The 13046-nt window shown below is 43.2% G+C and overlaps 1 protein-coding gene across 4 annotated transcripts in view; it reads right to left on the bottom strand.

The window, feature by feature from the left end:
- Window positions 1-13046, bottom strand: part of unc5cb (unc-5 netrin receptor Cb) — a 109873-nt gene that overhangs the window by 1959 nt on the left and 94868 nt on the right. For all 4 annotated transcript variants that reach the window (XM_030084798.1, XM_030084797.1, XM_030084796.1 and 1 more), the window contains 8 exons: window positions 11716-11907; window positions 9811-10173; window positions 7528-7615; window positions 7231-7402; window positions 3235-3468; window positions 2086-2235; window positions 1842-2006; window positions 920-1098 (listed from right to left, as the gene is read on the bottom strand). In XM_030084798.1, the coding sequence (XP_029940658.1) occupies window positions 920-1098; window positions 1842-2006; window positions 2086-2235; window positions 3235-3468; window positions 7231-7402; window positions 7528-7615; window positions 9811-10173; window positions 11716-11907 (1543 nt within the window). The remainder of the gene's footprint in view (window positions 1-919; window positions 1099-1841; window positions 2007-2085; window positions 2236-3234; window positions 3469-7230; window positions 7403-7527; window positions 7616-9810; window positions 10174-11715; window positions 11908-13046) is intronic.

The raw sequence follows: 13046 nt of genomic DNA on the forward strand, positions 1-13046 counted from the left end.
ATGGGTGACTGAACTCCAACTCCTGGATTAGAAGATATCTTTGAACTCAAACATCTGTCATTTTCATTTCTTTGTAGATGAAAACCTTACTGCTTATGCTACATTTTTTTTTTCTTTTAATAGATTTCCCTTAAAGTTAACCAAAAAAACAAAGAACCATCTCATCCATTCTGGAAAACAAAAAGACATTTTCAGTTAAATACCTTCTTTCTAAACCACTTATATTTCAAGCGGCCTATTTTTTTCTCCTAGTATTCAGAAACTAAAAGTGAAAAGCTGCGTAGTAACTGCTGCGCTGTATGAATCACGGCAGTTAGCTGTGAGTGAGAGGTCGAATCCAGCGTCTCGCCTGCACTCCCGCCCCCCCCTTCCTTCACGCCAGACTCTGTCAGTGGTCTCGTCAATCTGCGGCTGCCGCCTGTGATAAGGCCACCCTGCTGAGATGGGACCTTATAAATGGGCGCGGAGTGTACCTCCATCACACACACACACACACACACACACACACGAGTCTATCAACAGACACACGGGTGACGTTTTGAAAGGAGAAGCGCCTTTTCCATCTCCCTCTCTCTCTCTCTCTCTCTCTCAGTTCTCCCACAATTAATCTCAATTCAGCTGATGCTTATCAAAATGAATCATATTCCCAAAGCACAATCACAATCAAATTAAAAATAGATTAGTTATCAACAGTTTCATTCCTCTTGCGGTCTGGATGTCTGTGTTTAATGTACACAATTGGCGGTTGCTTTTCGTGTGTTTGTTGACTTCATTCACTTATTTTTTTTTTTTTTTTTAAAAGGAGTGAAAGTGTGCAGACGGCCTGTTCCTGCGGGCCAGACGGCGATCACCGAGGGCCCGAACGTGAGTCATCGTCTCGGCGCTCCCGTCTCTCAGACCGCTCTGTTCATCTGCCCACCTGTCAAGGTTAAGCTTGTGGGCCAACATTCTCCAGTCGTTGCCTCTGGTCTGCGGCGCGTCCAGGCTGCCGCACAGCTTCTGTCGGATGGAGACGGGGATGCGGAAGGCGTTCGGCCCCACCAGTGTTGTGATGTTGCTGGCCGGATCCAGCAGAGACGTGTCGATGCTCTGGGAATCCTGCAGAACGGAGAGCGAGAGGCGTTAAAAAGGAGGAGAGGCGAGGGACTACAGTCCAGAAATTTTCCAGGCTGCGGGGCACCACGTACATAATTTGCCATCTCTCAAAATGAAGCCTAATGGAGTTCAAATGGATTTTAGCACACAACGTTTCTTTTCCAGGTGCCTTAAAAAGGGGGAATATCATTCGTTTTATCGCCATCCATTTACTGAGGCAAGCTGAGTGAATTTCAAGCATATTGCATCTGGGGAATTAAATGCTGGAGGTCTGGCTGCAGAAACTAGATCAAGACCGAGAGACAAATGAACCGAGGCCAGGCAGGGACACAGCTCTGCACTGCATGTACTGTAATTCATCTCATTATTGAGTACAATGCGGAGTGCCCCTCCATCCTTCAAGCTCTATTCTCCTGGCCAGATGGCCTTTGTAAAGCAAGTACAGCATGACTACAGGGTGATTATCCCCCCTCAGCTCCTCTCTTGTCTGCAATGGTCTGTCATAAGCAAGACGATACGAGAGCAGCAGGGTTGAGACTCCCCGTTTTCCACACTGACAGTTTTTTGTGAACATTGCAGAAACGGAGGAGAGGAAGCAGAGGAGACGGTGAATTCATTAAAGTGTCTCGCGCCGTGGGAAGCTGAGGAGAACAAGTGAACGAGGGTAACTGCCGCAGTGGAAGTGCAAAGACTTCAAAACGGTTTTCAATATTTTTCTGGGAGCTACATCAAGTATTAATCGTCACCTCTGACAGTGTCGTGTCCAGCTGAAAGATCTGTCCCTCTCCTTCGACCTGGCGGACACAGATCTTGCAGGCCAGGTCCACCGTGCTGGTGGAGAAGCGTTCCAGTGTGAAGCAGCAGTGGAGGTTCCTCTGTGAACCGACCCACACCTGCTGGAAGGAAAGCTCCTGCAGAGAGGCGACGAGGAGTCAGTCGGACGTCCAGTGCCACACGGCGATCTCTATGAAGGTCGGTTTAAAGGTTTACCTGGTACTTAGCGAGCAGTTTGCTCTTCCACAACGTGTGGGGGACATCGTGGATGGAGAGTCTCAGGTTGTGGGTGCTGTCTTTAAAGCTGAGAGTCTTTGGTTCATCCAACAACTTCCCACCCATCTGCTTCTCCATCTGCAGGACCTCCTAAACACACAGAACAACACTTGTTGAACAACACATTTATACCTTTCAAAAGGGTTGTTCTCTTTAGTGTTAGTTTGCATTTTAGATAAAATATCAAGATTTCAACATTGCAAGCCTTACCAACATCAAGAATGATTTAAATTTAAAAGGGTCATCAGAAATATCCCTCTTTAATGCATCCTGACGTTAACATGCAGTATATGTGACAGGTAACCAGAAGACACATGGCAAAAAGCTGAATATGTAACTCCAGCAGGAAGACATTCCCCGCATATGGCTTCATTCAGAAGAAATGTTTCAAGCTGTTGGCTTGAAGAAGAGGAACAGTAGTAAAAACATCCATCAAAGAACCTTTTGTACTCCGAGTTTGTGCTTTACTGTTAAACTTTAGTTAGTACTAATAATAAAGTTCAATCAGTATTTCTGCTTTGCAGAAGTCTGCATTTTTACTTTGTAGTCATGTGCATATACTGCAACAACACGGCTCAAACAGAAATTTACTATTTGCTTTTATAGCACATTCATCCTCTGGGCTTTATGAACTTCAATCTCAACCTGACAATCTCAAACCAACTTCACTGTCCTTGCAGGAGGATGACTATCACTTCTCATTACTCCATCCCAGGCTTAATAACCGTGTTCAATATCCCCCCACAGTACAATAATCCTTCCTTATCTTTCCTCCATGTAGGTGCGTGCAGGTAATAAACAGAATTGAGGTGATGAGACAACAGTGGAGTGGGGAATAACCGTGGCTTATCCTGCGCAGGTGTCTTTCTGGGAGCGGCAACACTATTCAAATGCAAGCGCTTGTCTCCTGTTATTGTGACACTCCGAGACAAAGATTTCTCATTCCGCCTCCCACACCTCATCTGCCGGCTATGCCTACACACACAAACAACTCCGTCATGATGTGAAAAACGGAGAAGCTCACAAACGCCGACAATTTGCCATAAAGCAAAAGAAGAAACGCACATGCCAAGCTTCCCGCGGGTTTACCTTGAGTGCGTCCTGCGTGTCGTCCAGGCAGTAAACTCTGATGTGGTACTCCATGGCGGGGCATGTGACAGGCCCGAAGATGGCGAGTTTGAGGCGCTTGGTGGTGGCAGCGCTGAGGGACTGGCCCACGAGGCAGTAGGTACCCAGTGTTTCTGTCAGGATGTGGCAGGCCTCGTCATCCATCTGGATGTAGCACGGCGTGGTGAAGTTCTCCTCTCCCACCACCACCACATCCTGCAGCAACGAGAAGTGAGAGGGATAATGAGTTAAGGGGAAAAAAAAAAATTAAAATACCCAAGATGAATGTTATGTAATAGGAACAGTGTGAAAAGGGGAAAAGAAACGGGGGCATGATTAATAGCATTTCACAGTCGACCAGAATTAATCTAAATGTCTTTATCTAGCTGCCTTCATTTGACTCTTGGACCTTTTTCTGAACCTTGTATGCACACACAAACACACACACACAATTAGAAAACTATGTTTTAATCAAATTACACAGATAAGAATTCAACTTGAATCATAGTTTTAGCTAATAATACGTGGCTTAAAGTCAAGAACTATGAATTCCATTAAAAAAAAAAATCTACTTTTGAAACAGAAACAGGAATATCAATGCATTCAACTATTAATGATACAATTTAATCCCTCCTGAATTAGTCAAATCTACAGCTTCAGCACGGATCGCCGTTACTGCCAGCTCGCCTGATCCTTTCACTGTAACTGAGTCATCTTTCATAGAGCTTGAAATTAGAAATGAACTAACTTACAGGATGTAGGAGTAGAAAGTACCGTCATAACTATAACCATAAGTTCAAATGTAGAGACTAAAAATAAAAAGTCATAAGAAAAACAAATACTGAAATACTTCACTCGCCACCTCTGAGTAGAAGACACAATCATATATAAGTTAAGACTTGATACAGAGTTAGATTCCACTTCCACAGATTTAGAAACCACCCTAAAACTAAGAGGAAAAAGTCTTGAGTCATGAGTTTCTCTTCTGTTTGTGTGAGTAATAGCATAGTAATAATAGCACCATGAATTGTTCCCCAACTAATAAGGGGGCTAGACTGTCGTGGGAAAGATTATTTTTTCGATCATGACGATGTCTTGTAGAAATAGTCCCATTTTACTATTTTGGCTCAGTAAATCAAGAGTCCAAAGCGTATTTTTCCCTGAGCAAGGCACAAATAAGACTAAATGATGCCACTTCTAAGGGAGAAGTTAGTTAAATATTAACTGATGGGATTTATTTTTATGTATGTTCGGAGTTTGCACGTTCTTCCTGTGCTTGGATGGTTGTTCTCCACTTACTGCTGCCACAGTCCAAAAAAACAACAACAACAAAAAAACAAAACCCAAAAGCAAAACGAAGCCTGTTCAGGATGTACCATGACTTGTGTTCAGCGTGATCGTGGATAATCTCCACGTCCTGCAAACGCTTCTCTGCACATAAACGGTGTAAAGAAGATGAATCACTATGCGGACTAATTAACAACAAGTCACATATTTTCCCTAATCTCTTTGCTAATTGGAAATTATTATCTAATTTGGAGATTTGTTGCTTCTCTTCTCGGCTCCATGCTCAGTCCAGCTGAACTAAAACTGAATTGAATATAAATTAAATCTTAATGGATATCATACAAATAAGGTCGAGGCTTTTTCCCATTGGATGAGTCCCTTATAAATAACACTCAGTGTGTGCACTGCTAATGTTTGACACTCTGACATTGTGTATAAGAGATAATGGAAGCGTGAGTGTCCGAGCCATTCGGAGCTGACCCCTGTAATAGCACTCATGCCAGCCCCATTTCTCTGCTGCATTTAAACTGCCTGGTCAGTGGAAGCCGACGCGACCCTCTTTAGTTGTATTGTTTGTCCTTTCTTCAGCTCTCTTGATCGTCCTTAAGCTTTTCTCTTGGTCTCCTCCGTCCCTCTGTCTCTGATCCAAAAACGCTCTGATGACGAGCGCAGTGGTATTAATTCATCCTATTATGAGAGACAGCAGAGGAATTACGGCATTTTATTGTGAGCAAGGCCGTTTAACAGCGGCATTATGGCAGATCATTAGACTCTTTAACTGCTCCTGTGGGACGGCACTGGGGCTCCTTACTGGGGGATAATTGGAACGCAACGGTGGAAGGGTGGGCTTCTGCTTTTCTTACATATGTGTGCATGCAAAAACAATCAAATATGCAAACACAGAGACTAATTTATTTACCGTGCTCATTCATCACGTGCATTTTTTTTTTTTCCTGCTTTTGAGGCACTGAAGGGTTTTTGTAGGAGAAGCTACTGAAGCAGAAAGCCCCACATGTTCCTCATTATATGACCCGCTGTCTTCATCATCGGCACAACAACATGTTTCCTCAGTGACACGGTGTGAATTTGTGTATGCGTGCCTCGGCGGGGGCGGGGGGGGAGGGAGGGCCGCAGCATCCCGGAAGCCAACAGAAATGATTATTCTCAATATAGCTGGCTGTGAATTACTTCTTTACAGGAGCTCATCTCTCCAGTTTCTGCTGCAGTGATGAATGCAGAGTCTGACAGAGCACGTCATATAAAACAATATTTCACTCATGCAGCACGGAGGTCGGCCTCAGCGGGGAAGGAAACTCATATAAAGGAAGCCGCCGTCACCTCGCATATTACCATCTGCATTTCTGACAGGTCAAAGATGTAATCAATAGTTATTTCAGTTATTTCTTCCTTAAAAATGCTCGATTCACACAGAGGTTTATTGGATGCCCCCGAGTAATTCATCAATGTCAGAAAGGCAAGTGGGGCCAGTTGGGCAGTTTTTTTTTTTCTTTTCTTTTTTCTTTGGCTCCATAAGTCATGTCATCACATCAGCGGGAGAGATTGTGAAATGACTTCCTGAAGATAATGTTATTCAAGGCACAATGTACTGATGAGCTGACAGCAGATCTCATTATGAATATATGCTGATGGCAGAAAGTTGGACTTTTCCTTCCTGAAAGTGTTATTCTTTTTGATTCCTATTGCATCTGTTTAGAAAATAAACATTAAAGTCCCGTGCGGCGTTGTTGTCACTCCATATTTTCTAAAAAGGTGAGAACACCCAGCTTTTAAGAGTTCATTAAAAAAAAAAAAAAAAAAAAAAAACCCACGCTGTACCAACAAAGCACTGGCAAAAATAATGACAGTAACGACTGTCCACAACAGGTTTTGTTATTTTGGGGTATTTTTGGAACCTGAGATGACCACAGATCCATTTCTTTACGAGTTCACTCCTAACAAGCAGCTTTCATAAAGTGGCGAGAAGTGCTTTCTTCACCAAATGATGTCTTGGTAATTGGGCTGTTTTTGTGTCTATGTGTGTTGGATATTTGCAATTGTGACTTATAAAGGAGGGAGAGGATAAAATCTTCACACGGCTGCTGACAGGAACCCAAGTTTTCGTCAGCGCTTGTAATAAAGCAGTCTGCGAGCACAAGGCTCCAAGATTTCTGCATGCGTGCGCGCTTAACACCACGCAAATAACAATAAGCTTTTGTTAGCATGCAAAAAAGCTCAAAGAGGGCCGAGCTTCCATGGTAGTACGCTTCTCTTCTATATTCACAGTAGACAGCTGCTACCACTCACTGGATTGTAAAACTGAAATAAAACTCAAACCTGAAAGTAATCGAAACAGGAAGTGAGAGACGAAATCCGAATTGTCATTCATCTTTGAGGATATTTTTTGTTTAAAAAACAAACAAAAAAATAGTATCAAGGTTTACAATTTCAGCATGTGGCTGCTAGTAAAAGATTTCCTGTGAGCTGAGCTGCAGAAACATAAGAGGAAAATGCGATCCCTTGGACTTACTCCATGCTATGTGTTTTCACAGCGTCTGTCCCCTTTAATGGATCAACGCCTACTGTGAATCTTAGTTCAGACACATATTTTCGTCGTTTATTTTTCAACTTGACCATGACAACAAACATTAGAGTCCAGTAGGGCACAGTGTCAGTGTGAATGGCACGTCTCACCTCCCACTGGTTCTGCGGCGACTGGCTCTTCAGCTGGATCAGCCAGTCCTGCTGGCCGTCGCACACAGCGCAGTGGTGCATGGTGATGATGAGAGGCCGAGTCAGCAGAGCACCGGGGGGCCCGCAACTCACTACAGGGCTCAGCACCGTTTGGCCATCATCCACAGAGGGCCTGGAGGTGCACAACACACACACACACACACACACAGTTAAGCAACAGCGTCTCAGTCTATGTGACACTGCGGAGCTGAAAGGGGTAAACACAGCTCTCGGGCATCGTGGCAAGCGGCACCGTACCTCATGTTGTCCTTCCTCTGAACCGTCACGTACATCTCATACACTCTGCCCTGAGGAATGGCCCCTGCTGGAATTAGCAGACTGACTCCTGCACACAAACAGACAGGCACACAAAGGATGATACACAGTGCCAGTTGTGATATGCATAGGAACAACTTCCAGCTAGTATTAATGGTAATCTCGACTGTGGTGGCACAATTATGTTTTTAATACACAAATCAGTAAGATGGCGACCAATGACAGGAGAAATAAATAACACACATTCACCCGTGCACGTGCACGGGCATTTATGTGTGTGTTTAACTAGGTATCGAGGTAAATTGCTAGGTAGACAGTGAGGGAGGAGAATGACATTGAGGTAATACAAAATGGCATATCTCAGCAGTATTTCTACATATAAAGTGCAATAACTAGCTCTCCCAGCCTGCTGTAGGCAGATAAGTAATGAGAGCCATACGGATTCAATATGAAATAGTGCATATCAGCAACAACCACACTATGTAAATTGTTGATATTGCTCTATTTTTACATGTGGGAGTGAAATATAACATCAGATTACGTGTAAGCAGCACGTCTCAGTTCAGTGTGGCATCAGGAAAATGCATCTAAAGCCACAGTGAAAAGTGATTATTAGTATTTTTCTTCAAGAAATATAGTGATAATTGCCTTGCCCCTCAGTCCCCCACATATAAACACTATTGCACTTTATTGCCTTCTCCTATGGCATCGGGAAATGATGTGGCATTTCATTTCTAAAATCAATGATCTCTCCACTCTTCATAGCATTTCCATATTGCGGCAGCCGGCATGATGCACATTTTTTTCCATCTGAGATTGATTTGATATGATGCCCTGTCCCATGTGTTTTTGAGGAACCTATCCCTCAAAGTCCCTGTTGCACACACACACACACACACACACACACACACACAAACCCACGCACACACTCACAAGATGCAGTTTCCCTCTCTGGAGGGGGTTTCTCTGATAGCTCATTGATTTCCCATGTCCTTGTACTGAACTTTTCAAAAAGGTGACAGACAGCTTCTCCAGCTAGCTAGCAAGGTAATCACAACTCTGCCATGGGGACGTCTCGCACAGCATCGCACTGCCTCGCAGCGAAGCTTCAAAGAGACGGGAGAAGCATTTTAAGATGCAAAATACCAAACAGCCACGCTGACAGCCTCACAAAATATTTCATTACTCAGACATACAAACAGATCAAGTATCGAATGTGCGCTTTCCCTCTTTGCTGCCTATGTAACATGATGAGGTGGCTGAGCAACAGTCAACAGCTGAGGACCTTTTACAGGTATCAGGACGAAGAAAGAGCAACTTCAGAAATATGAGAGGTCTGTGTATCCTTTAATGCCACTGCTGGTTTGTGTGTGCCTGTCGACATGCGTCTGCGGCCTGTTACAAGCAGCCCGCATGCGTTTGAAGTGAGGACAGCGCGGCTAATGTAAGCTGCCTGAAACAGTACACCTCTACTCCGGTACTTGGAGTGCGCACACCTTAGGTATCCATCAACCCTTGTCATGCGGCAGTCGGCGCACTGATGGGTTGCATATGGCGCGGCGTTCTACTTCAAAGTCACATCTGTTTAGGCACTCGTAGAACAGGAAAGGTAGCAGAGGTAGCAGTGGTCTGTCTGTAGAAAACAATTTACACCACCTAGTTTATCTTTTTTCTATCCAAGCATTTGTAAAGATCAACCCCGAATCTTAGAAACACATAATACTGCATTTTTAGGAAAGTCAGTTCTTAAACTGTAGGACATGTCAGTTTTAATGGCTGAAGTTTTATTTATACAACAATAAAACACCGAAAGTAATTTGAAGCTTAATTTTTTTTATTATCCTTTTGTGTTAAAAATGTTCAATTTAATTAAACTTTCACTTAAAAGCATTATTTACTGAACCAGGACCGACAGAAGATTGTGAATTTGAACTCATCGATGTGTTGCTGTCCACTAAATGAACGAAAACAAATCAGTTATCATCTGAAGTAATGAAAAGAATAATGCTCCCTAATAATTATTACACATCTTTATCTTTCAATAAACAAAATGACAAGTTGCTCCTTTATTTTTTTTTTCATTCGGTGCACACAAACGTGTGCTCCTTCCTCTGTGTGTGTGTGTGTCCTGTGAAGGACTGCTGACCTCTCCAGGGAGCATCCAGCCTTCGCCTATTGTTAGCCGGGATTCGCTCTAACAGCACACAGCTCTTTGTTTGGATTTTTGTTCTATGGAGGATGGATGGATTGTTTTTGTTTCAGTACCTGAGTTGGGCACAATGAGGTGTCCTCCCTGCGAGCTGAAGGACCCCAGAGCGGTGCAGGACGGATCTCTGCTGCGGAGCAGCGTCTGCGTCTGCGCGCGGCGGCCCATCGTGCTGTCGCTGTTGTCCAGCAGGCAGTGCGGGAGCTTGGGCGACAGTTTGGAGGATAATTCTCCTCCCAGGTCGTCCTGCGGGGTCACTAAACCTGAGGAGTTATACACCTTAATCTTCAAGTTGGGAAGCGGGTCCAGCAGGGGGGAATTGGTCATGGGGATTTTGTCTGCCACATCATGGAGGGCGTAAACTGGGCCGCGGTACATGGCAGCGGCCGACGTCAGGTCAGGGGGCGCTGTTAGGAGATCAGCTGGAAAGAAGAAATAAGTGTGTCATGTGGAAGGCAGAGTAAATGTCTTAACAGGGGCTAAGGGGAAGTAAGTGGGAGGAAATGAGCTTGAAACCAAAATAACCACAAGGAAATTAAGTGCTGGCAGCAATCAGCAAGACCGCCGCTTGGCTGTTCTCGTTTGTTTTTCACTCATTAGGGAAGTCCACTTCAGCACCCAGAAACATTTCTCAGTCAGAGAAGTTATGCGCGCAGCTGTGATTCATGAGTAACAGATGGCACCGCTAACGTTCGGTTTACCCGGCAGGTACGAGGATGAATGCTCGATAGCCGAGGCTGAGTGGGTGGAGCGAGGGCAGCGGGGGCGCCGCGTCCTCCAAATTCACCACCCCCTCTGTTTTCAACACCGCGAGTTTACAAATGATACAGATGTTAATGAAAGTCACACAACTTTCTTCTGAGTTCACTCTGCTGTGTCAACAGGCCCTCAAAACAACCATTTTATTCCAGCTTTGGGAATACAGTACGTGGCTGCAGTGCATTACGTGTATTTTCCCCACAAATACTGTTACTGTTATAAACATCAAAACCAACTTTTACCGTTTTTCTCTAACACAGCCATCTGATACATCGCCTCTGGATGTTTTTCAACCACAATCACTGCAGGTGACAAATACTGATTTCTCATTTCAGTTGTTTTTTCATATCCATTAAATCAAGCCAACTGTTTACAACACTATTATTTTAAAGTAGAAAGCTGCAACTGTCACCACACCATTGACAGAAAGATCCTTTTATGAAGTTCTACTTCAAAATGCTAATTTTCCACCTAACTCTCTCGAGAGCACAGTATTTGCTTTTAAAGTGAACAGTATCTGAATTTCATAAAAGCCCTAAATAAATAAAATTATTTGTATTATTATTTGTTAATCATAACATCAGAGTGTTTTTAGATTCAGCGTGAGAAAAAAAGAATACACAATGAAATATAAACTAAACATTTACAATAACTTGCTCAACAGATTCCATGAACTATAAGCTGAAAGATCAGACCTTTTAAAATAAGTGGCTCCACTTCAAAAAGTATATTACGCCATCTTCTCTTCACAAGAGTAGTTAATTTCTTAACATACCAATGAGGTTTCAAACAGCACAAAATATTTTTTTTTCCCTGTTGAAGGAGGCTTTAGCAGCTTATGAGGGCATGGTTAACCTTTTTGTCAGAAAATGACACACTGATTTCATCAATAGGGAATTCAACTATGTCTCAAGCTCTACTTGTCCTTGTCGTGCTGTTCAACTATAAAAGAAAAGAAAACCGAGTCAAAATGGTGGTGTAGTGCAAGTTTTCTTCCAGTGACAGTCCAAACACATCTGTATGAGGATAAATGGTGATTATAAATCACCCGTAGGATTGAACGCGACCTGTCCAGGGTGTTCCCCAACTTGTCACCGCAACCTTTACCTGGATAAAGCTACACAGAAGACGGATGGATGGAAAGAAAACTCAATGTTCATTTATCTAAACATGTCCGAGAAGCACATATCTCTCATGTGACCCACCTTTGCGAGCCGTCTTGATGCTGACGGGCTGGAAACCTCCGTTGAGGGCCGAGGAATCGATGATATCGGAGCTGAAGTCTCGGTGATTCTTCCTGTAGATGAAGAGCGCCACGGCGAGGGAGATAACCAGGCACATGATAACCGCTATGACAATCCCCACATAGAGAGCTACATCATCTGTGCTGGGGGCCACTGAGGGAGGGTGGGAAGAGAGAAAAACACAGATAGAAAAACAGGCCTTTAAAATCTCATAAGTTTACATCAGCTGCATTAAGCATTTTCTCTAATGAAGCTATTATCAGCAGACTAATATCCTGCTTTGCGATTGAGCCGGATATTAATAGTCATCTACTGGGAAATAAATGTGCACAGTATATCTCTTGTCTGTTTACTTCATTTCTTTTATTATTGTAGTTTATGCTGACTAGCTCTGACAAACCCCTCTCAGATATCCATAAATCCACATGGAAAACTTTAATTGTATAGAAAGAGAGTGGATAATATATTGAGTGAGAGTGTTTTCTATCTGACAAAAATCCATCAGATCTTCTGCACTTTTAACCTCATCACCTATGTATTTCTATAAAAGGTGCACAATTATGCTTTGATCACAAAGAAATCTGCTAAATGTATTCTTGATCTAAGCCCCTGTTTGTAGTTAAAATATAATAAATAGTGGTTTTACAAAGTCACAGAAAATTCCAGAGTTTAATCTAACATATAAGAATAATGATGATAAACTCTGTAGAATCACCACAATTAAATAAAAAAGGAGGATGTTCCAAAGCAACGTAATAACAGTGTGTCTGTAGAAGAAGCGACTTCAAAAGTGCTGAAGATCTAGAGATTTAGATTCTTTTTTCATCGTCAAATGAATGTGCTGTGTGTTGGAGTTCAGAGCCTTGTCCTCTGTCTTTGTTCCTACACAGTGCAGATACAATCTAGGCAGAGCTTGCATTTCTCAAATTGTTTTTCATCTCCGTCTCCCTCCCAGACTCTTTCTGTCCACTTTCCAGCTGGAGAAACCTCTGTGATTAGAGGACCTGGCATGGCTGGATGTTGGCTGTTAGAAAGACAGTCTCAGACAGGCGCTCATTACAGATCAGACCTTTTAATGGATGCCTACTGACAGTCTGAACTCTCTGCGGTGTTTGATGAAGAATGTCCTTTACTGTCACCAAACTGGCAAATGGAGGAAAAAAAAAACAAAAAAACAGTCAAAAAGAAAAGAAAAAAAAAAAAGAAGTCTTCTTTGGTGGTGATTAGAGGCCAGAAGGCGAGTAGAGGGACTGTGTACGTGCATTGTTCAACGCATGAATGTAGGCTGAACG

Source organism: Salarias fasciatus (assembly GCF_902148845.1).
Source record: "Salarias fasciatus chromosome 7 unlocalized genomic scaffold, fSalaFa1.1 super_scaffold_4, whole genome shotgun sequence".
In the NCBI taxonomy this organism is placed as follows: Eukaryota; Metazoa; Chordata; class Actinopteri; order Blenniiformes; family Blenniidae; genus Salarias; species Salarias fasciatus.